A 23,118-nucleotide genomic window follows, 5' to 3' on the forward strand; every position below is an offset into this window, starting at 1 on the left:
AGGTCCAGATTCGTTATCGTCCGAGCAGCAAGACGCAGTTTTAACGAGAAAAGTCAAAGTCACATGAACTGAACTGGCCTAAAAGAGAGAATTAAACAGAATTGATTAGTAGAATTAATCAGGAATCATTATTCAACGACTCACAAACACACACTGCAGGCCAGTAGCTGAGTGTTTGCCGGTGTGTTTCAGTCAAAGTGATTTGACAGTAAAATGAGTGTGACACAGCAGAACGAGCTTCCTCAGTAATCCTATAAATAAACAGTTTAAGCAGGAAAAGTTCCTCCTGTGTTTCCACTGAGGAAGTTAAAGAATCAATGGACGTAAACTAAACAAATTAACGTCGCAGATTAACTCCACCTGTGTAAATCTGTGTAGCTCTGTGTGGGAACAGTGAGGAGTCAGTCCAGCGTCAGGAGGTTCAGATTAACGCTGATGTGTTGGACGTGAGTCACAGCAGCAGTTTGAAAAGAAAAGCTGAGGCCTGTCACTGTGACTCAGCTCAGTTCATCCTGTCAACACGTCAGGCTGGATTTAAAGCTTCAGTCGCTGATTCACAGTTACAGTGAACAGCGCCCCCTGTGGCCACAACTGATAAATTCATTATCACATACAGTCCTCTACAGCTTTCTTTCAGTTTGTGCTGTTGCTTTAAATGTTGCTAGGTAGCTAACGTTAGCATTAGCTGTTTACTCACTGATGTCTCCAGAGGCTATTTCTATCACCTCCTGTCCTCCGCTGGTGTTAGCATGCTAACCAGCTAGCCCCAGCCGGTCTCATCACTTTCCCTGTAGCAGTAGAAGTAGCTCTGCTCAGAGGACGTGTTCTAACCTCCTGATTTGTAAATAAATGATGAAGCTGAAGCCCTTGGGAAGTAAACAGCTGTTAATGCTAACGTCGGCTCCGCAGTGATAGCAAAAAGTACAAATAGCTCCTTTAAGTGAGCTACAGAAATTCATCTGGTCCAAACTGACTTAAGCTTTGTTTGTGAAGCCTGATATGTTTCTATTGGAGCTGTGCAATCAATCAAATATTAAATAGTGACTTTGATTAAAAGGCCTCCTCTTTGATAAAACCAGACTGAAATGTTCAGTTTTCTCTGAGAAGAGACTAAAACTCTAACGGGACTGAAACTAAAATGGACTCTTGTTGTCAGGCCTGAGACTGAATCTAAAAACACCACCGGCAGCCATCTTCCCTGCGCCTCGTTTATCTCTTGTTAACTTGAAGTCAGAGAAGCTTCGGCAGGAGACGAGGGACAGGAAGAGGAAGTGGCTCCCTGCCTCCGAGGAGACGCTCCGGAGGAAAAGACGACATCCTGAGCTGAAGAGAAACAGCAAAACAGAGAGGCAGAGTAAAGAGAGTAAAGCTGCTCAGACTCTTTCTGCTTCTCCTCCAGGGGAAATCGATCAGTAACTGATTGATTGATGATATTTGGTTGTTTTGGACCAAACAAAACGTCGCACTGTCTCCTCCTGACGACTGACCCTGATCCCAGGTCAGTTTGTGATTTGATTATTTTATGATCTCACACTATAAGAGTCCTTTCATGGTTTGGGGAAGTTGTTTTTTCTGCAGGTCATTTATTAAACTCACTTCCCCTCAACTTCATTTACCTGAACAACAACTCACCTGCACACAGCTGCAGCTCATGCCGCCGGCTGATGGAGGCTGTTTGCATTCAGCCGGTGGTGGAGGAAGTACTCTGAACTTTGACTCGAGTACTACTAATACTACACAGTAAAAATACTCTGGTGCAAGTAAAACTGCTGCACTGATAAATGTACTTAGAGTAATAAAAGTACTTGATGAAGTAAAATGACCCTCTGTAGTTGTTGAGGTGAAGTGAATGATTATTAACTGATTATTGATTAATCTCCTGATTATTTTCTCAAACAGTTGATTGATTGTTTTAAAGAATTAGAAACACAAAAAGAACCAAAGCTGGAGGCGATAAAATGTTTGATACGACTAAATCAATAATCAGTAATCAAAATAATTTTGTGTCAGTCAACAAATCAATTACTCAGCTGTTGGTTTCAGCTCTACTTTTACAAACTGTTGGGAAGTAACTAGTAACTAAAGCTATTAAATACTGAACAGAAAATACTCCAGTACAGTACTCGGGTAAATGTACTCAGTTACTTTATGTGGTTGAGTAAGAGAAACAGAATAAAACACAACAGGCAGAGTCACTGTATGAAACATATTTTAAATGTATCGTCACATTTAAATAAAAATACAGTAAATTAATAAAAATCGACAAAAATAATCAGAAGTTTTTTTAAGTTTACAAAGTAACTGAAACTGAGTAATGGTGACGGACTGGAGACGTTTAGATTCACAGACGAGCGACTCGATGCGCTCACATCCATCGTCCTTCAAACATTCACTGAGCTGATTTTAAAACCTGATTCGTTTACGTTCATGTCTCTTCCTCTGACACAGCTGGTGGGCGGGACTAAAACAGGAAGTGAAAAACTCACCCAGCGCAGGTGTAAAGTATTCTGGGCGAGGCTGCTCAAAAAAACATCCTGCATATTACACCTTTAAAGGAAACGAACACAAGGTGAAGGTGAAATGAAAAACAGACTTTGAGGGTTTTTTAGAGGCTGCAGATTAAATTCATCATAATTATATTTATTCAACTCGAGAACTGTGGAAATCTTTCTCCTGATGCTGCTCTGTTTAATTCACTGTAAACGTGCCGTCACTAAATAAGAGAACAGTGTTTCTCACAGACTTTTATCTTTGTGTCTTTCAGAGCATTTTAAAATCCTCAGCGTCAGGACAACAACGTGAAAACATGAGGTTTAGAACCTTTCTGCTGTTAAAGTTGTCTGAGGTTTTCAAAGATCTGATGTTTTATTCTCTTCGCACCTCATAGACAAGTTTATTCATCAAGTCTGTTTCCATCAAACTTTGTCACGTTTCATTTTTATTGAAACACAAACTTTTCCATTTCAGCTAAGCCTGAATTTTTTTGCGATGACTCAAACGTTCTGTTTCCATTCAGGTTTTTTATGGAAAAACTGAGTAAAAATAGATGAATAGAAACTTGATGATGACCTCTGAACATGTTTTGGTTGCTATTGATTAGTTTTCACGTTGCAGTCAGAATTTTACCTGACATACCTGCGTCCTGTCGTCATCACCTACATGCGTTGCGTCTCCTTATACTTTATACTGATCGGTTTCAACGTTTTCATGTGTTTTCTCATCATTTGACCAAATTACAGCTCAAGATTTCGTCTCCTCTCCATTTTTACTTCTCTTCCTGTTTTTTTTCTTCTTCTACTGTTTAATAGATGATGAGCCTCAACTTCCTGTGACTGGTCTGAAAATCAAAACCATCCAAAAAAGTGTTTTCACACTGCAGGCAAACAAAACCATGGTTCCAGTTTGATCCAGACTGAGACCACAGTTTTGGTCTGACTAAAATGTGGTCCTTTGGTTCAGACCGGATGATTTTTACTTTAACTGTTTCTCTTCTTCTACTGTTTAATGGCGGACGAGCCTCAACTTCCTGTGATTGGTTTAAAAGTCTGAGCCATCCAAAGAAGTGTTTTCGTGCTGCAAACGACCTGAACCATGGTTCAGTTTGATCCGGACTGAGACCACAGATCGTGGTCTACAGAACCTTTCACACCGGCTGTTTTGGTTCGGACCAAACAAGGAAGGTGTGAAAGCCTCAGTCTCCTCCATGATCTGCGTCACAATGATGGTGAGCACTACGTTCAGAAGCCAGACTACAACCTGCACACCTGTCCTCTCCGGTATAGAGGATCATACTGGTGCTGTCGTCATGACAACAGAAACACAAAGATGGATGTTTTAATTAAAGCTCGACAGCACCCCCCAACCAAAAACCATGTATTCCAACATGAACTGAGCCAGATGAACAGTGTTCGAGTCGCAGGGTCCCTCTGTGTTTCCTGTTTCTCTAACCCTGATGTTTTCATGCTGTGGACTCGCTGTTGGCTGAGTGTTTCTGTTTTAGTCTTTGTGGCTGACCAGGTGTTTGTGGTCGACTCACAGGTCGCCCACAGGTGGACAGAACAACACCACACATCTAAAACCACGCTTTCCTTTGATTTGGACCTGTTTCCCTGCAGGTTTACAGATGCCATAAAGATTCCCACCCTCTGACTCGTCCTCTGGTTCCCCTGTGACTCGAACACTGAGCCCTTAACTACCTTTTCTAATTAAAAGATAAAATTCTAACCAAACATTTAAAAAAAATACATCTTTAACATAAATCAGTCTCCCAGGCGGTAACGCCGTGAAATCAGGCCGACTCAGACTGGCCGGGTCCCGTCGGTGGAGGCACGGTCCTACAGCAGGACGCAGGGCTTCTTGCTGACGGTGGGCTGCGGGTTGAGGAAGGCCCTCACGGCCTCGGTGAACACGTCCTTTATGCCGTCCTGGTTGAGGGCCGAACACTCCAGGTAGCGGATGGCGTGGATCTGGCGGGCGAGGGCGGCGCCCTGCTGGTGGGTGACGGGCGTCTGGTTCTGCTCCTTCAGCTTCTTCTGGATCTCGGCGTCGTTCCGGAGGTCGCTCTTCGTGCCGACCAGGAGGATGGGAACGCCGGGACAGTGGTGAGACACCTGGTGATGATGATGGAGTTCAGTAAATGTCGAGCTACAGCAGCTGGTTAGCTTAGCTTAGCATAAACACTGGAAACAGATGGAAACTGCTAGCCTGGCTCACAGATTATATCCCTGTAAAACTGTGTGTTTTTGTGCAGATTATAAACAAACAGGATGTAACATGTTAATCATAACGTCATTAATCTCTGCTTCAGTAATCTGTTACCGGGTAGATTTTGACCTCTGACCTCTGGATGCCACTTGTGTTTGACGTTCTCATAGGAGGCCGGGCTGGAGATGGAGAAGCAGATGATGAAGACGTTGGTCTGGGGGTAGGACAGCGTCCTCAGCCGGTCGTACTCCTCCTGACCCGCCGTGTCCCACAGGTTCAGACTGATGATCCTGCCGTCCACCGTCACCTGAACGCACCACGTGACACACACAGCAGAGTTAGAGAGGTTTGTGTACTTTTACCTCAGTGAAGTATCTGATTACTTCTTCCACCACTTCTGTAGGAATCCTCTCATAATCAACATCAGTTATTATAATTCAGCTGTGTATCTCTGAGTACTTTTACTTTTAGTACTTCAAGAATGTTTTCATGCTGATATTGTTTTGATATGTAACAGAGTATTTCTACACTGTGAGTACTTTGAGTATAAGGTCTGAGTACTTCCTCCACCTGTTTCTGTGTCAGTAAACTCAGGAGTAAAACAGAGACGACGCTTTCAGGAAACAGTGATTTAAACACATTGTTGACACGTGACGTTCACAGACCAAACAATCGATCAGTTAATAAAGTAATCTATACAGGTATTGATCCACACACAGACCTGGCTGCTGTAGTTGTCGAACACCGTGGGGATGTACTCTTTGGGGAAAGCTCCGGTGGTGTAGGAGATGAGGAGGCAGGTCTTCCCCACAGCACCGTCACCTACAACCACACACTTTATAGTCTGCATGATGACCTCTGACCTCTGACCCTTCAGCAACCTGCAACACACACACACACACACACATTACTGCTGTTAGTGGATATAAAATCTTGAGTTAATCGATGTGTTTGATTAACTGTGTGGTCGGCTAGCTGTGGTTAGCTTCGGCTCAGCTTGTGAAGCTAGTAACATTTTAGCTAAGTGTTAGCTCTGTAGTCCTAAAACCAGGAAGTAAGTTAGCATGTTAGCATGTCCCAGAGTCAGTGTGTTTCTGGTTAAATGTTGTAAACCTCTCCTTAGAAACATCCAGGTCTCTAACCGACCAATCAGGATCTCCCTGAACTTGTGTGCGTTTACCTTCAGAGCGTCTGATTGGTTAACTCTCGCTGCTCCAGCTGACGCTTCAGTTTCCTTCAGTTAACACAGTTTGTTCAGGAACACGTGACGTCCCATCGTCTGACTGAGAGACAGAGAGAGGACGGAGAGTTCGTCCTCCGTCAGTATTTGTGTTTATGGAAATGATCGCTGAAGGAAACGGTCTCTAAACAAAACAGATGTTATCCTGAACCCCACACACACACACACACACACACACAGATTTGAATACGAGTGTGAATGAATTCAAGTCACACAAACTTTATTTATACTTTATTTACATTCATGTGACACAAAAACACTGGGTCAGATATTTAATCTTTGTCTCTTTGTCTCAACTTTCAGTCCAACAACAATGACACAACACAACTACAATCAGCTGTAGTAACTAGTAGTACTACTAATAGTAGTAGTAGTACTAGTAGTAGTTAAAACATCAAAACAGCTTGTTGTGTTGCTGCAGAGTCAGTAAAACTCAAGTCCAGGTCACGTTCAAGTTACCAAAGTTAGAGTTAGAGTTAAGTTAGAGTCACCGAGTCATCAGGTTAGAGTCACAGAGTCATCAGGTTAGAGTCACAGAGTCGTCAGGTTAGAGTCACAGAGTCGTCAGGTTAGAGTCACAGAGTCATCAGGTTAGAGTCACTGAGTCATCAAGTTAGAGTCACCGAGTCATCAAGTTAGAGTCACAGAGTCATCAGGTTAGAGTCACAGAGTCATCAGGTTAGAGTCACCGAGTCGTCAGGTTAGAGTCACCAGAGTCAGTCAGGTTAGAGTCACAGAGTCATCAGGTTAGAGGAGTCATTAAGAACTTTAAAGCCACCGACTCATTTTCTGATCCCTGAGGTCATGTCCAAGTCTCCACCTCCAGGTCACGTCCGAGTCGTTCAGGTCGTGTCTGAGCTGCAGAGGTTCATATCTGTCACTTAGAGAACAACAGCACAGACAGTAACAGATAAACCTCTCAGTTTGTCTCTGTGTCCGTGTGTTTCATTGTGTTAAAGCTTCAGTTTGAGTCTCAGTGTTTGAGTCAGTGAGTTGTGCGTCGGCTGCTGCTAAAACTCTGACAAGAAGAAAAGTCAAGAGACGAAGAAGAGAAACAATTTAAATATGAAAACATGAAACTGGTGCTTTGAGCTGAACAGTAAAATACTGACTGTAGTGTCTCTCTCCAGATGTCTGGATAGAGAAAGTGGCTCAACCCAGACTCTGGGGACGCTGACCCCTCCCTCCCCCTCCTCCCCTCCTCCCCCTCCCTCCCCCTCTCTCTGGGTGGAGGTCGGCTGATCTCACTCCTGCTGGAAGCTTTAACCTCTGATCTCACACGTTTTCATTTTCTCCTGTTGGTTCTTTTCTCCTTCGTGTAGCTGATATAAAGTGAGGAGAACCGTGACCTCTGACCTCTGCAGAGCTGGAAATTAACTAAGTACATGAAGTCAAGAACTGTACTTCAGTACTTGTACATGTCTGACAGCTGTAGTTACAAGTTATTTTACAATTATGATTTTACACAAGAAGCAACACAAAGTGAGCACGTTGTATAGAATTAGAAAACACAACATTAAATACAATTTGAGCTTCAATGATCAGTCATTTAATTATAATTAATAACAAAACTACACGTCTTATACTTCTATCACAGTGTGTTTATACTGTGGTATTTGTACTTTTACTCCAGTAAATCATCTGAGTACTTCTTCCACTGACTCTGAAACGTGTGTCAGGGACTATTTTCAGCGGCGGATTAATCTACGTTTGTTGCTGCAGTGAGTGAATGTGTGACCAATATTAACTGAACCTGCAGAGACGGTGAAAACGTTTCGGTGTCGTAACGACGTCCTTTTGTAACTGAGCTGTAGTTGGAGAAAAAAGGAAGCTTTCAGTAGAAAAGTGTCATTGTGGTTTCATGTTGAAATGAAGCAAAGAACTGTTTTAGCTCAGAGACGAGAGGCGTGGCCGAGCGCTTCACATGGGAGGTGTGAAGAGGGTGTTAACTTCATCAACAAAAAAAGATGAAGAAATGAAAAGTAGAAGTGTGAAGGACGGACCAAAGAATAAATGAACTAATTATTGTTGAAGTCTTATTCAGCAGATTCATGGATCAGTTTCCTCCTGCAGCCGATAATAATACTACTAATAATAATGATCTGTTATTCAGAGGCTGATTCAACTGTTGGACCAAGTCTAATACTTCAGTTGCTACACTTAGAGGTAGTACACTGTGTACTCGGTGTACTCACTGGTTTAGTCCCTGGATTTCAACAGAGTGGTGTTGTCTCAGGTCAAACACAGGAAATGACGATCGCAGCATGTGACCAGGTTTGCTGCCGTCCACAATGAACGATGTGTGAGTCTGATGTTTCAAGTCGTAATCGGTGCCGTCGGCGCGTCCGTTCTCCCTACGGAGCCAAGATGGCGTCCGGTGAGGGTGAGGAGTGTCCCTCGTGTTTGACCGCGCCGAGACTCCGTCCTGGTTCTTACAGAGAGTATCTGACTTTAATGTGAATTCATCAGGAAACTAGAAAAGAAGCAGAATCTAAAGAGTCTGAACCTTTGAAGGAAACTGAGAGAACTGACTGATCTTTAAAAGTCTGTTCATGTTTAACGTCAGTGATGTTTCTGAAACGTTGCACTGCTTCATAATTTACTGTCATTGTTTTCTTCACTTCCTAATTTTCAGTGTGAACATTAATACGACACAGGCAGCTGCCTCTGTCGCTGAGCTCAGGTCGCGTTCGGCCTCAGCACCTGCCTGTGGTTTCAACACATGCAGTCTAGTTATAATCAGCCATTCCTCAAAGGGAAAGTCTGCTAACGTCTCTCAGTGCTGTCTTTAAGAATCCTGATGATCAGGTGATGAGAAAATGCTCAACGTCTTCTAACGGCAAACAGATTCAGTTTACAAGACGTAGAAAAGCAGAGTTCAGAGTCCGACAGCACAGTCGGACAAACATTTGAGGATGAATGAAATCAAACTGTGGTGTTTGAGCTCAGACTGAGCGGCAGGTCTGAGGGGGAACAGTCTCTGAGAGAGGAAGAAAGAGAAAAAAGAGGAAGGAGAGTCTCGGTTGATGACCTGCGGCCGCTGAGAACGACTGAAACACATTCATTGTGTAAAAGCAGCCTTCCCCTCACTGTGAGTGGGTGTGAATCTGAAACAAACACATTGTCTGCTTTATTTTAATGCCAGTTAATCATTAGCATAATAAGTTATATATAAGTCTGAGGTGTGAGAATATTTACGAGTCATCTGAGGGAAAATTACAGAAAGTTGCACTGATGAGAATCAGTTTAAAAAGCAGTCTGATTACTTCTGCATCCTCTCCGTCCTCTGTCCTGATGTAAAAGCACTTCCCCATAAATGGCGGCTGAACTCTGCAGAGTTTTTATTCAAAGACTGAACATTAGCAGACGCCCTGATTGAACGTGTGCAGAGGAGATAAGACGAGGAGGAGGAAGACGAACGCGTGACGTCTTCATCACACGTCAACCAGCTGATTATCAGACAGAATGTATCTGCAGCTGCTGTCAGTCCAGTCAGATCCAGAAGAGTCCTCACTCTGAGATCTACAGTCTGTGGTCGCTCTCAGTCAGTGTCCATGGTCATCATCCTGATGTCTCTGCACAGTTTAACTCAGACGATGTGTTTCAGTCTCAGGAGTCAGTCTCAGGAGTCTGGACTGACCAGGTCCAGGTCCAGACTGAACCAGAGTCTGAACTCTGTGTTCTTCTGCTCTAGGTGGAGTCTCCTCCTTAGCTATGGCCGCTGAGGCTCGGTGGGTAATGTAGTGTTTAGAGCCCTGCTGTGTGGTTCAGTGGTTCTGTCCTGAACCTCAGGAAGGTTCTGGTGTTACTGAGACAGAAAGTTTTCTGTCTGTTTGCCTGAATCTTGATGGCCTCACATCTGAGCTCCTCGTTTCTGAAACAGTCGTTTAGTTTCACCTCAGATCTGTAGGATCCTCGGTTTTCCTCACTCAGAAATTCAGGTCTCAGCTGGATCCTGTGACTGTACAGGTTCAACCTAATCAGGTGTTTCAGTCAGTACTGCTGCTGTTGCCATGACTCTGTGATTGGATGTTTGCTATTTGAATACACCCTGTTGGTTTTGGTACTGATGGGAAACGTGGTCCAAATTAGTGAGAGAACAGCCCCCGTCTCCCTCATGGTTTTACTGTCTTTCACGGCAGCGTTTCAGGAACTAACGTTTGGTTTCGTCTCGTCAGCTGCATTCTTTTTCTGTGTTTTTATTTTATCTCTCTGGTTTAGGAAGAGTCTCCTGACCGACAGAGGAACTGAGTCCTTCTGCAGCTGAAGCTCAGACGGGAAAATCTCTAAAATTGGAGCTGCAGGGTTTCCAGAATATTTTTACAACCGTTCGGACTTTTCTGTCTTTCAACAATCAGACAAACCTCATCTGAGAGAAGAGACACCTGCTCTGCAAACTGAGCGACTGCGAACAGCAGGTGATGGTATTTTCACAATGAGAGGTAACAGACATGAACAACTTCAACCAGGTGAATAACAGGAAAATACATTAGGCAGGTGAAAACTGGCTTTTCCCTCAGAGTCCTTGTTAACAGAAAACACAGATTACTAGACTGAACCAGGACTAAAACACAAGACCGAACCAGGGCTGAAACATGGACTGTACTTATATAACGCTTTTCTAGTCTTTTCGACCACTCAAAGCGCTTCACACTACAGATCACACTCACCCCATTCACACACATTCATACAGCACTTGTTCTATATAAATTAGTGCTTTCTAACACATGCACACACATTCACACACCGATGACAAACATCAGAGGCAGTTTGGGGTTCAGTATCTTGCTGAAGGATACTTCGGCACGCAGACTGGAGGAGCCAGGAATCAAACCACCGACCTTCCGATTGGTGGGTGACTGCTCTACCTCCTGAGCCACAGCCGCCATTAGACTGAACCAGGGCTAAAACACCAGAAAGTTGTTGTCCAACACTACAGTTCCTGTTAGCATGCCAACATGGTGGGTGTTACCCATCAGGTATTACAGAGTTAAAGGGGTCAGTACGGCTCAGAGCCAGGTCAGAGTCAGGTTAGAAACTAATCAGCAGTTTACAGAGATAATCTTAAATACTCTGAGAGTCAAACTGAAGGTGAGCACACCTGAAATGTCAGCAATATTTTTCATTGAACAGGAAATGACCACACAGCTCCTGTGAGAACAATAGGTTAAAGTTAAAGCAGGAAGTGGGTCTGTAAACTGTGATGATGTTTACAACAACGACAGTCTGGGTCATGGTTCAAACCTCCACAGACGTTCGTCTAACCTGTACTCAGCTGAGCAAGACAAGCTGAGGCTGACGGAGGTAAAGTCCCTCACATTTACCGTACGAATGCAGCATTTCCCAACCACCACCCCCCTCGCCCTAATAAACAGTCAGACGCCACAGGCCGAAGAGGAACTGGTCTGTGTTGAAACCGAAACAGGAAGGGTTTGTCCACTGCTCTGTTCATTCAGCAGCAGCATGTGTGAGGGAAAACTGTTTATTAAGTCAGTCTGACCAGTGGTTTACATCAGTCCACACAGACAGAGGACAGATCAGCTGTTAGAATGGCTGGAATTTTCCTTTAAGAAGCAGAAATCTGTTTATGTCATTAAAATCAACACAGTTACTCCACAGCCACAGAAATCCTGGTTTGCACTTGACTGACAGGTGTCTTTTGTTAGAGGACTCCACCAACAGGTCTGCCCTTAAACTCAGTCCAAACCTGGGCTAAAACAAGTCAGAATATCAGACCAAACCTGGGCTAAAACATGGGCCAAGCCTAGACTAGAGAATATTGGGTCAAATCAGGACTATAATGAGTGGTATTTTTTGGTTGACCATGTCAGCAGTATCTTGGCGATCTCTGACATATCTCAACCTCTGACTTCCTGTCTGATTCTGGGCAACCTGAAACTGGCTAACCTGACCGTGATCTTTGATCACTTCTGTTATATTCTGACGTGACCAGATTCCCTGGACCACAACCTCTGTACGAAGTGTTAACACATCTCATCTCAGAGAGACCGCAAGGAGACCAAAACCTGAAACTACCACTGACGCTGAATGACCACAGAGACCTCGTCCAGTTTGATGCAGAAGCAAAATAAAACTCGTTACCACCACACCACAACGACTGCTCAATGACAAAGAGCCCAAGGTGTTGACCTGGACTCCAGAACAAGCCAGACCCACAGAGGTCCCCCCACACCACAACCCACAGGACCTAAAGGACCCTGGGACGCCCCCAGAAGTCCTGGTCCATGTCCCGACAGGTCCCACAGATCCTGGATCAGGTACGTGAATATAAAACAGGTCGTTTCAGGGTCGTTAAATTCACAGAAACACTGATCCTGTCTTTTGTTCATGCACTTTTATTTTGAAAGAGTTTTGCCAGCAGCTGATTTTCTCCGCTGTACCACACCCCTGCTCACAATACTGCAGTACTACTGCTACAGATACTGTGTCAGCTCGTACCCAGTACTCTCTACTGTACTTTATAGTACTACAGTATACTGTAATATACTCTGATATGTACTGAGACAGTACAGATTACAGTTACTGTTTCACTTCATACACACTTGTATTTAACACAGAACCTTTAATACCGATTTAAATATATGTGAGAGTCTCTGCAGTTATTCACACTCTGTGGTTTTACTGCAGGTTTACTGCTCTGTTATATTCCTGTAGTCTATGATATTGTAGTACTTGATTTGGACACAGTACCTGTAGTATTACTGTAGTATTACTGTAGTATTACTGTAGTACTTCAGACTTTATACCGCGTTAAACTCTGAGGTTGAAGTTTATAAAGAAGTGAGTGACAGCAACACACTCACACACACACTCACTCACACACACACACTCACACACACACACACTCACACACACACACACTGGGAGTGGTCGCACTTCATCTCCAGTTTCCTGCAGCAGCGTCAACACACACACACACACACACACAGACAGGTTATTGATCCGCTGGAGAACCGATCGATCAGCTGAGGGGAATTAAAAACCAATCAGATCAATAAGCTGCTGGAAGTTTTGGACAGAGAGGAAACACACACACACACACACACACACACACACACACACACTCTCTCAGCTGATCCCGGAGCTCCGGGCGGTCACAGTCAGACTCAGTCAGACTCACCGGTCATCAGTCCTCCTCTCCGGGCACACAGCTCCACTCAGTCCCGCTGCTGCGTGTGTGTGTTGTGTGTCTGTGTGTGTCAGTGAGTGTGTGTCTGTGAGTGTGCGCGGATCTCTACCTCGGTGTGAGGCGGGCGGGCGGAGCTAATGAGGAGGAGGAGGAAGTCCGAGAGGAGAGAGAGAGGAAGTGGAGCAAGTTTGAGGAAGTTTAGTGTGTGTGTGTGTGTGTGTGTGTGTGTGTGTGTGGAGGTAACACCGGGGTTTTCAGTGTGTTCTGTCCAGAGTTGAGAAACAAACAAAAAACTCTCCTGTGTTTCATGTCTCTGATTTAATGAACCAATCAGAGTCCAGCCTGTGAGCTGAAGCCCCGCCCACCACCCGGGTGATTGACAGGTATGTTTCTATAGAAATATGTCTGTGGAGCTCACCTGAGTCCGGACTCATCGACTGATGAAGAGATTTAACAGAGAGAACATGTTGAGATCAGTTTTCATACAGAGCAGGTCTGGACTCAGAGACTGGACCGAAACCCCGAGCAGAACCAGACTCAGGTCCAGGTCTGGAGAGTCTAAAGAGAGATGTTAGTGATGTTAGTGATGATAGTGATGATGGTGATCATGGTGAGGCTGTAACAGTGAGCGGGCGCTGAGCAGGATCGTCAGAGCAGCAGGAGTCATCTCATCACAGGTTCTGGTCCAGGTTCAGGACTGATCTGAGACCAGCTCTGAGGATGCCTGGGCTGTGAATCCGTCCTTATCTGCACCGCCTCTCTCCGGCCACAGGGCGGCGCCATCACACCGCTGCATCACACCGACGCTGCCTTCCAGTGCTGTCGGAAATTAGACAACCAGGAAATAAGACGGGAGAGGAGCACGAGGAGCTGGTGAGTGAAACTTTACTGTGATAGAAACCAGGATGAGATTCTTTCTGTCACTCTACAGGCTTCTGTCAAAAACTTTATTGATCCGAATAATTCAGAACCAGAAGCAAAATATCAGGAACAGGAAAGAAAACTAAAATCTATCAACAAAATACAACAGAGCTGCAGTTTGATTATTTCCTTTATTGATCAACCTTCTGATCACTGTCGCGATTCATCCTCCAGTCTATAAAATCTCATCACGTCTGATCATCTTTAAATTAAATTAAATAAAGGAGAAATAACAGGATGAAACCTTCGTGTTTGAGAAGCTGGAATCTGTAAAAACCGTGTCTCGATTCTCAAATAAAAGAAGGACGAGTCACTGAAGTTTTTTCGGTCCACTCTGAATTCGTGTTTTCTGCGGGTCCGTGAACGCAGCGCGGGCGGATCTCTTCATGCTTTTTTTCTGAGCAGCAGTTTGAGGAGTTGGAGTCTCGGGTGGAGAAAGTGAAGCTCAAACTCTTCATCATCACACTGGGACTTCGGCTCGATCAGTTAGTGTCGGATCGATCAGATCCGATCAGATCGATGGATTAGCGGAGCGGCGGCTGCAGAGGTGGTGAGTTCAGGGTTTGAAGAGTTGAGTAGTTTAGTTGGAGTCAAACTGCGGCTGAGGCTCAGTGAAGTGATGTCGGTGTGAAACTGAGCAGCTGTTTGACCTCTGACCTCAGATCAGCCTCACACACAAACACACGGCTTCTAACTGAACCACGGAGCCTCCGATGAACACTAATCAATAGACTATCGATATGTTCAGCTGACGTCAGAGCGGGTTTTATTTAAAGCTCGGTTACCGTTAAAAAAACGTATTTCTGAGGTGATTCTCAGCAGAGGTCCGTGAACGCCTCGTTTGTTCCCGGTTGAAATTTGTTTTATCTCAGGTTCTGAGCTCAGAGAGTTTTTTAAACAGCTCTCAGATCTGTTTACACGTCTGTCGCTCCACACGACACTTTCTACTTTCTTTACTTTCTCTACTTCCTCTGCTGAGACCAACAGGAGGACTGCTGCTATTTAACGTCTGCGGACACCTGAGGAGCTGGACGGACTTTAAACGCAGCAGTTTGACTCGTTGTGTTGTAGTAAGTATTGATCAGTTTTAAATCCAGAGCTTCTCTCAGCTGTCAGGCTAACAGTTTCCACCTGTTTCCAGTCTCTGTGCTAAGCTAAGCTAACCAGCTGCTGTAGCTTCGTATTAAAGGAGCAGTGTGTAGGATTTAGTGGCCTCTAGTGGTGAGAACGCAGATTACATCCAGGAGAGTATCCGTCTTTCTGAGAGTCTACGGTGGCCGTCAGGTGACAAAATGGCTTCAACCACCACATCAGCTAAATAACCAACATCATGAAGGTTTTTCTTTCGTCGCTAAGTTCACATCACGTACGTTAAACCACAGACCAACACGTCCTCTTGCTCTCTGTCGTTTTCCTCTTCAGAGCTGTGGCGTCAACATAAAAACGTGAGAGGTGTTCGGTTTGTCCGCTCTGGGCTCCTGTAGAAACATGGCGGACTCTGGAAGAGGACCCGCTCTCTCTTTGCTTCGTCCTAAGAGAATAAAAACACAGATCAATCAATCGATTAATAACTTTGATCTGTTGTGGTTGGTTTCTGGTGTTTATTGTGCGGAGGTTTGTCGACGCTCTGAACACACAAACACACTCCTGCTCTCAGCCAATCAGGAAGCAGCAGCTTGTCTCCTGCTTTTACTTTGAAAGTTATTGTCTCTCTTCCTTCCTCTCTCTCTCCTCAGAACATGGAGTGTGTGTGTGTGTGGCTGGTGTGTGTGTGTGCGTGCTGAGCGTGTGCGTCGGCGCTCACGGTGGATCGGACAGAGGTGACCACGCCCACCCGGACCACCAGCATCGTCACCTGGTTTCCAATGGCAACGCAGCCTCAGGTAGACTCGGCTTGTGTTTGTGTGTGTACAGGTGTTATCAGCAGCTGTGTGAGAGTGTGTGGGAGGATGCGTTCAGGGACAGGTGTGACGACAGGTGTGACGACAGGTGTGTGACGTGTTGTTGTCTGGTTTCAAACATCAGGATGATTCAGATTTCACCTTCTGACTATTCACCACATTTGTGCTCATTTTGTATAGTGTTGTGTAGTGTTGTGTAGTGTTGTGTAGTGTAGTGTAGTGTTGTGTAGTGTAGTGTAGTGTTGTGTAGTGTAGTGTTGTGTAGTGTAGTGTAGTGTAGTGTAGTGTTGTGTAGTGTTGTGTTGTGTTGTGTAGTGTAGTGTAGTGTTGTGTAGTGTAGTGTTGTGTAGTGTAGTGTTGTGTGTGTTGTGTAGTGTTGTGTAGTGTAGTGTAGTGTTGTGTAGTGTAGTGTAGTGTAGTGTAGTGTAGTGTTGTGTTGTGTAGTGTTGTGTTGTGTAGTGTAGTGTAGTGTAGTGTTGTGTAGTGTAGTGTTGTGTAGTGTAGTGTTGTGTGTGTTGTGTAGTGTTGTGTAGTGTAGTGTAGTGTTGTGTAGTGTAGTGTAGTGTTGTGTAGTGTAGTGTTGTGTTGTGTAGTGTAGTGTTGTGTAGTGTAGTGTTGTGTTGTGTAGTGTAGTGTTGTGTAGTGTAGTGTAGTGTAGTGTTGTGTAGTGTAGTGTAGTGTAGTGTGTGTAGTGTAGTGTTGTGTAGTGTTGTGTAGTGTTGTGTAGTGTTGTGTAGTGTAGTGTTGTGTTGTGTAGTGTAGTGTTGTGTAGTGTAGTGTAGTGTTGTGTAGTGTAGTGTAGTGTTGTGTAGTGTAGTGTTGTGTTGTGTAGTGTGTGTTGTGTAGTGTTGTGTAGTGTAGTGTTGTGTAGTGTAGTGTGTGTTGTGTAGTGTTGTGTAGTGTAGTGTTGTGTTGTGTAGTGTAGTGTTGTGTAGTGTAGTGTAGTGTAGTGTTGTGTAGTGTAGTGTTGTGTAGTGTAGTGTGTGTTGTGTAGTGTTGTGTAGTGTAGTGTTGTGTAGTGTAGTGTAGTGTAGTGTTGTGTAGTGTAGTGTAGTGTAGTGTAGTGTAGTGTAGTGTTGTGTTGTGTAGTGTAGTGTTGTGTAGTGTAGTGTAGTGTAGTGTTGTGTAGTGTAGTGTAGTGTAGTGTAGTGTAGTGTGTGTAGTGTAGTGTAGTGTAGTGTAGTGTAGTGTAGTGTTGTGTAGTGTAGTGTAGTGTTGTGTAGTGTAGTGTTGTGTAGTGTAGTGTAGTGTAGTGTAGTGTAGTGTAGTGTTGTGTAGTATAGTGTAGTGTAGTGTAGTGTAGTGTAGTGTTGTGTAGTGTTGTGTAGTGTTGTGTAGTGTGTGTTGAGCAGTGACAGTGAAGTCAGTTTTGCAAACACACACTTGGTTCTTGAGAAAAGAAGATGGTGGTTCTTCCTGTTTGTGGTTTTTACAAAGAAAACAAATCAACCAGGACGCACACACACACACACACACACACACACAGAAACATGATCTGTGTGTGTGTGTGTGTAGCGATAGCCGTTAGCAGCTCACCGCAGCTTCCTGCAGGCGACACGTTGACGGTGCAGCAGGAAACCTGGTGACAGAAATAAACTGTTCAGCTTCAGAGGAGGTGAAACTGGCTCCGCCCCCTCAGCCTCATCATGGACAGGAAGCGGAGGAACAGGAGCCGACCAATCAGACGAGTCCGTCCCCGTCATCTCCTGTTCCTCCAGGTTCCAGTGGAAAACAGAGAAGATGTGAAGATTTACAACAAGACCCTGCTGGACCAGGATCAGAACCAGGTTCAGGATCAGGATCAGGATCAGGACCAGGATCAGGATCAGGATCAGGATCAGGATCAGGATCAGGTTCAGGTTCAGGTTCAGGATTACAACAGAAACGTGAGCCTGTGTGTACTGGATGGGCCTGGTGAGCAGAGCATGCTGGGTAGTGTAGTTGTTGAGAGCTGTGACTTTGACTCGACCCTGCTTTAATTCTATTATCGGAGTATTTCTGTCCTCACAGCTGCTCGTCTTAATCCTCAGACTGGACTCACACCTGCCTCCTCACCTGTCTCTCTCCACCTCTCTGTCTTCTTCTGTGGTGTCGTGGCCGTCAGAGACCCTGAGCTGGACTTATACAGGGGATCAAGTGGTTCCCAGGAGTCCTGTTCGTAGGTTTCAGAGTCAGGTTTCACAGCAGAGCGACGTCACGTGTGACAGCTGCTCTTTATTGATGATTTCATGTCAGAATATTTAATGTTTCATTTATCACAGTGAAGAAACATGAATCATGTTCATCTTCACTGACTGAGCTCTAATGATAATAATAATATACAGAGTGCAGGACTGATCCTAAAACCAGAACACGTTCAGGGAATTATTTGTCCTCCAGGTAATGTTTCAGCTCCTGTTGTCAGTGAACTCATCAATGTTCAGACTCCCTAGTCTGAAGTTTGAACTTGAACGCCTCCTGAAGTCAGAGCAACCCCACCAACCCCGACATCAGAATCCAAGATGGCTGCTCCTCCTCAGCAGCAGTGAACTCTGCTAATGTTCCTGTTTATAGCAGCTCAGTCTCATTAGTTTACATGAAGTCAGTCAGACACAGAGAACTGTTCAGGTTTATCTGTGGACATGTTGCTACGCTGTTTGTAGAGCGATGTTAGCAACTGTTGCTAACAACAGCTAGTCTGAGATACGACTGAATCAGTTCACCTTCATGGTTTAATGTTGCAGGTTTGAACTGTGAACGTTCTGAAAAGTTTGTGTTGAACTTCTTCAGAATCTGTTTTCCTGTGAGCGGCCATGTTTTTCTGAGATGACGTCACTCAGTTCAGACCTCTGACGTAAATGGATGAACCAGTAGTTGAAACATGTCGGCCATCTTTGTTTACAGTCGGGAGGTGAACGTACAGTTTGTGGTGCTTGAAGCTGCTGGATCAGGTCTGTGGTTCAGTGAAGTGAACTCAGGTCACCATGAGGACTGAAGCAGCAGGACAGTGTTTCCCAGTGGACGTCAGACAGACGTTAAAAACCTGTCACTCATCTGTGACATCTGTGATCCGGGGGACATCACGGAGGTTAGCCGCTAACTGCTAACTGCTAACCATCAGATGAGTGTTTGATGCTGACTTGTGGCCTCGTCCTGTCTGCGATCCGTCTCCTCTGACCCAAACAAAGATGGCAGCTGTAGATGACGGGTGTTTACTCGTCCTGTTGCTGTTTTTGGCTCGAGGAGCTGCTCACACTCTGTCACACAGAGTTCTACTGTAAATACTGAGTCTCCAGGGTCCAACTGAAAACCTGAGCTGGTGTCTGATAAAATAAATAAATACAGAGAATAAACAGGTGATTTCTCAGGAAACACACTGAGAGTCGTGTTATCACAGGAGCGAGGCTGTGACTAATCACAAGTTTAAAATGTGGGGATCAGGGTCAGCTAGCTGTGTGATGGGTCACCTGACGTGGTCTGGATCAGTCCCTGAACGCCTCGGTCTTCACCAGCTGAACTGAACCTCTCAGTGCAGTTTGACGATCAGCATCTTAGCTAAGCTGGTGTTTCAGACTCGTTGTGTTTCAGACTCGTGTTTCAGACTCGTTGTGTTTCAGACTCGTTATGTTTCAGACTCGTTGTGTTTCAGACTCGTTATGTTTCAGACTCGTTGTGTTTCAGACTCGTTGTGTTTCAGACTCATGTTCCAGACTCGTGTTCCAGACTCCTTATGTTTCAGACTCGTGTTTCAGACTCGTTGTGTTTCAGACTCGTTATGTTTCAGACTCGTGTTCCAGACTCGTTATGTTTCAGACTCGTGTTTCAGACTCGTTGTGTTTCAGACTCGTTATGTTTCAGACTCGTTGTGTTCCAGACTCGTGTTTCAGACTCGTGTTTCAGACTCGTTGTGTTTCAGACTCGTTATGTTTCAGACTCGTTGTGTTCCAGACTCGTGTTCCAGACTCGTGTTTCAGACTCGTGTTCCAGACTCGTTATGTTTCAGACTCGTTCAGTGTGTTCAGACTCGTTATGTTTCAGACTCGTTGTGTTTCAGACTCGTTATGTTTCAGACTCGTTGTGTTTCAGACTCGTTATGTTTCAGACTCGTTGTGTTCCAGACTCGTGTTTCAGACTCGTGTTTCAGACTCGTGTTTCAGACTCATGTTTCAGACTCGTTGTGTTTCAGACTCATGTTTCAGACTCGTGTTTCAGACTCGTGTTTCAGACTCGTAGACACAGGTAAACTGTCGCTGTGTTTACATGTAAAACTTTGTGTTGTAGATCTGTGTGCGATAGACCAGCCGCTCTGTCAGGATGAAAACTCTCTGCTGAGCTTTGAGGCGATCTGCAGCATCCACAAACTGATGGACGACGACGCCGACGGCACGGTGGACACGACCGAGACGGACGAGGTGAGACACTTAGACACACTCTGAAGAAGACGACTTTAAACTTTCAGATACAACAAACACTAAATATTAAAGGAGCCTGAGTCTTATTCTCCATGCAGTGAAATCAGTGGACAATTACCCACGTCATCCACAACATGATGACAGGATTCCTACAGAGACAGAGCTTTTTATTAAAGAGTCAGATCCTTTTAGTTTAACCAGAAACATCTCTATATATCTCTACCAGACTCCATTGACAAAAACAGGGATTTAACCAGGAGCTGCTGGAATACCACTGCCTCCATCTGTTAGTGTGTCTATGTTACTGTGTGACTTTCAGTGGTGGAAGAAGTAATCAGATACTTTACTGAAGTAAAAGTACCACACAGTAACACAGACACACTAACAGATGGAGGCAGTGGTATTCCAGCAGCTCCTGGTTAAATCCCTGTTTTTATCAATGGAGTCTGGTGCTGATGTATAGAGATGTTTACCTCCTGGGTAAAAAACACCTCTTCTACAAATCCAGTAGAGTTTGTACAGACTTCACACAGACTCATGTCAGACACCCCCCCCCAGTTTCTCAGGGAGGATCTGAAGTATCACGACCCCAAAGACAAACACAGGAGCTTCCACCGAGCCGACCTGCACATCAGCGTGGCGGACATGTGGAACGCCTGGAAGAGCTCTGAAGGTGAGCGGGGGGTCAGGGTGGGGGGGCACTCGTCTGACCCAAAGTAAACACAGGAAGAAATGACAGGATCTGGTCTGTAAGAGACACTGAGACTGAGGAGGACGGTTCTTACTCAGCTGATAAAATCACCTGTGGGTCGGTGACGTGTAAACACAGACGCTGCTGTTTGTTTAAAAAGAATCAGCAGTGAAACAAACTCACTAAACCACAGGAAAACACACAGACGGACGGAGCTTAATAAACAGGTTTATTTACTCGTCTTCAGCTCAAACTGAACCAGACTCCATTCAGAAAATCAGTGATTTAAAGAGTCTGAACAGGAGGAAGGAGGAAAAGAAAAGGGAAAAGACGAACAGAGGAAAACAGAGAAAAAGAAGTGCAGAGATAAAAAGACTGAAAGAAAGACGAAGTTAGACGGAGGAAAAGATGTAAAAAACAGAAAGAAAAGCGACAGAGGAGAAGGATGAATTGAAAGGAGGACTAAAAAGGAGAATGGTTCGTGTTGAGAGTAAAAATAAAATCCTATTTTTGGATCCACTTAATTTTCCCGCTCCGTCACTGTGACGACGTCAGAAAAAAAAACGACAAACACACAAGGAGAAGCTGATGAACGACTCCGTCAGGTCGTTTCATTAATCAGAGTGAGACATGTATGGAGTCACAGGAGTGCCATAAAAAAATATAAAAATGTGTAAATATAAAGAGAAATACAAAAAAAATGTCAAAAGATAAATAAATGTATAAAAAAAAAAATCATTAGGGAAAATAAAACAAAGTGATTCAATAAATAAATTACACTACTTTAAAATAAATAAACAAAATGTCTGAGTAAGCAGAAAACAGTCATTTATATACAAGAAATAAATGCATATATTAAAATAAGTAGTAAAAAATACTGCTGTTATTTCTCTTTATATTCCCACATTCATTTCTTTATGCTTTCACAAATTTATTCTTTTTTTGACACTTCTGTGACTCCGTATCTATTCTCTCTGCAGCTTTGAGACAGTTTGATGTTGTGAGATAAAACTGCGTTTTCCACCAGCATCATGGGAGTTGTAGTTTTTCATTGTTAAACAGCTCGTACAACTGAACAAGTGACTTGAAACAGTAATAAAAGAGTTTGATTAAAAATAAATGCTGATGCTCAGGTGTGTGTGTTTACCTGACGCTCAGGTGTGTGTGTTTACCTGACGCTCAGGTGTGTGTGTTTACCTGACGCTCAGGTGTGTGTGTTGTTTACCTGACGCTCAGGTGTGTGTGTTTACCTGACGCTCAGGTGTGTGTGTTGTTTACCTGACGCTCAGGTGTGTGTGTTTACCTGACGCTCAGGTGTGTGTGTTGTTTACCTGACGCTCAGGTGTGTGTGTTTACCTGACGCTCAGGTGTGTGTGTTGTTTACCTGATGCTCAGGTGTGTGTGTTGTTTTACCTGATGCTCAGGTGTGTGTGTTGTTTACCTGATGCTCAGGTGTGTGTGTTGTTGTCAGTGTATAACTGGACGGTGCAGCAGGTGGAGGACTGGCTGCTCGTCAGCGTGGAGCTTCCTCAGTACTCAGAGGCGTTCAGGAAACAGAAGCTGGACGGCCGAGCCTTACCCAGGTAACACACACACCTGTGTCGTTTATACCACACCCTGTGGGGACACCAGCTGACCCCCCCCCCTCTCTCAGGCTGGCGGTGAAGAACACCACCCTGACGGTGTTGGTGTTGAAGATCTTGGACCGGAGTCACTCTCAGAAGCTGCAGCTCAAAGCTCTGGACATCATCCTGTTCGGACCACCACCAGGTCAGTGACAGTAATCTGATTACTTCAGTAATCTGATTCTGCGTAGTGTGTAATCAGCAGCCTGCGTGTGGGTCTGCAGATCATCAGAACTGGTGGAAGGACCTGGTCCTGGCTCTGTCCGTCCTCATGGCTCTGACCGGCTGCTGGTTCGCCTTCGTCCAGACCAGGAAGTCCAGAGACGACCTGAGCCGCCTGATGAAGGACCTGGAGGGTCTGCAGAGGGCGGAGCAGAGCCTGCTGGACCTGCAGGACAAGTCAGTCCACTGACACAACACTGTACAACACACTGCAGTTAACAAAACAATGTACCGTACTGATACACACTGTACACTAGTACTGTACACACTGTA

General features: G+C 44.7%; 2 protein-coding genes across 3 annotated transcripts; one reads left to right on the plus strand and one right to left on the minus strand.

Annotated features, from left to right (window-relative positions):
• Nucleotides 1–2,192: 2,192 nt before the first annotated feature.
• Nucleotides 2,193–13,256, minus strand: LOC108897787 (rho-related GTP-binding protein RhoG). 2 transcript variants are annotated; one of them, XM_018697571.2, is made up of 5 exons: nt 13,086–13,256; nt 5,885–5,987; nt 5,426–5,585; nt 4,841–5,011; nt 2,193–4,610 (listed from the first exon to the last, which is right to left on the minus strand). In XM_018697571.2, the coding sequence occupies exons 3-5, from the start codon at nt 5,552–5,554 to the stop codon at nt 4,335–4,337; spliced, it is 576 nt and encodes a 191-aa protein (XP_018553087.1). In that variant the 5' UTR covers nt 5,555–5,585; nt 5,885–5,987; nt 13,086–13,256; the 3' UTR covers nt 2,193–4,334. The 2 variants fall into 2 exon arrangements, with proteins under 2 accessions (XP_018553087.1, XP_018553095.1); XM_018697579.2 differs by lacking the exon at nt 5,885–5,987 and having other exon boundaries at nt 13,086–13,232.
• A 436-nt stretch (nt 13,257–13,692) lies between these two features.
• On the plus strand, nt 13,693–23,022 carry LOC108897197 (stromal interaction molecule 1; the record flags this gene model as incomplete). The annotated part of the gene is made up of 8 exons (XM_051069513.1): nt 13,693–13,704; nt 14,385–14,500; nt 15,753–15,898; nt 20,177–20,307; nt 20,866–20,980; nt 22,470–22,581; nt 22,653–22,768; nt 22,848–23,022. Coding segments are annotated over exons 1-8 (923 nt in total), but the record flags the coding sequence as incomplete, so codon positions are not given.
• Nucleotides 23,023–23,118: the final 96 nt, after the last annotated feature.

This window comes from Lates calcarifer, unplaced genomic scaffold (genome assembly GCF_001640805.2).
Source record: "Lates calcarifer isolate ASB-BC8 unplaced genomic scaffold, TLL_Latcal_v3 scaffold_24_53, whole genome shotgun sequence".
NCBI lineage: Eukaryota > Metazoa > Chordata > Actinopteri > Centropomidae > Lates > Lates calcarifer.

Coding starts and splice junctions, on each gene's coding strand:
- LOC108897787 (XM_018697571.2), bottom strand. CDS start 5,554: ATGCAGACTATAAAGTGTGTGGTTGTAGGTGACGGTGCTGTGGGGAAG. Junction 5,012..5,425: donor TCGACAACTACAGCAGCCAG/GTCTGTGTGTGG, acceptor TGGTGCGTTCAG/GTGACGGTGGACGGCAGGAT. Junction 4,611..4,840: donor AACACAAGTGGCATCCAGAG/GTCAGAGGTCAA, acceptor CATCATCACCAG/GTGTCTCACCACTGTCCCGG.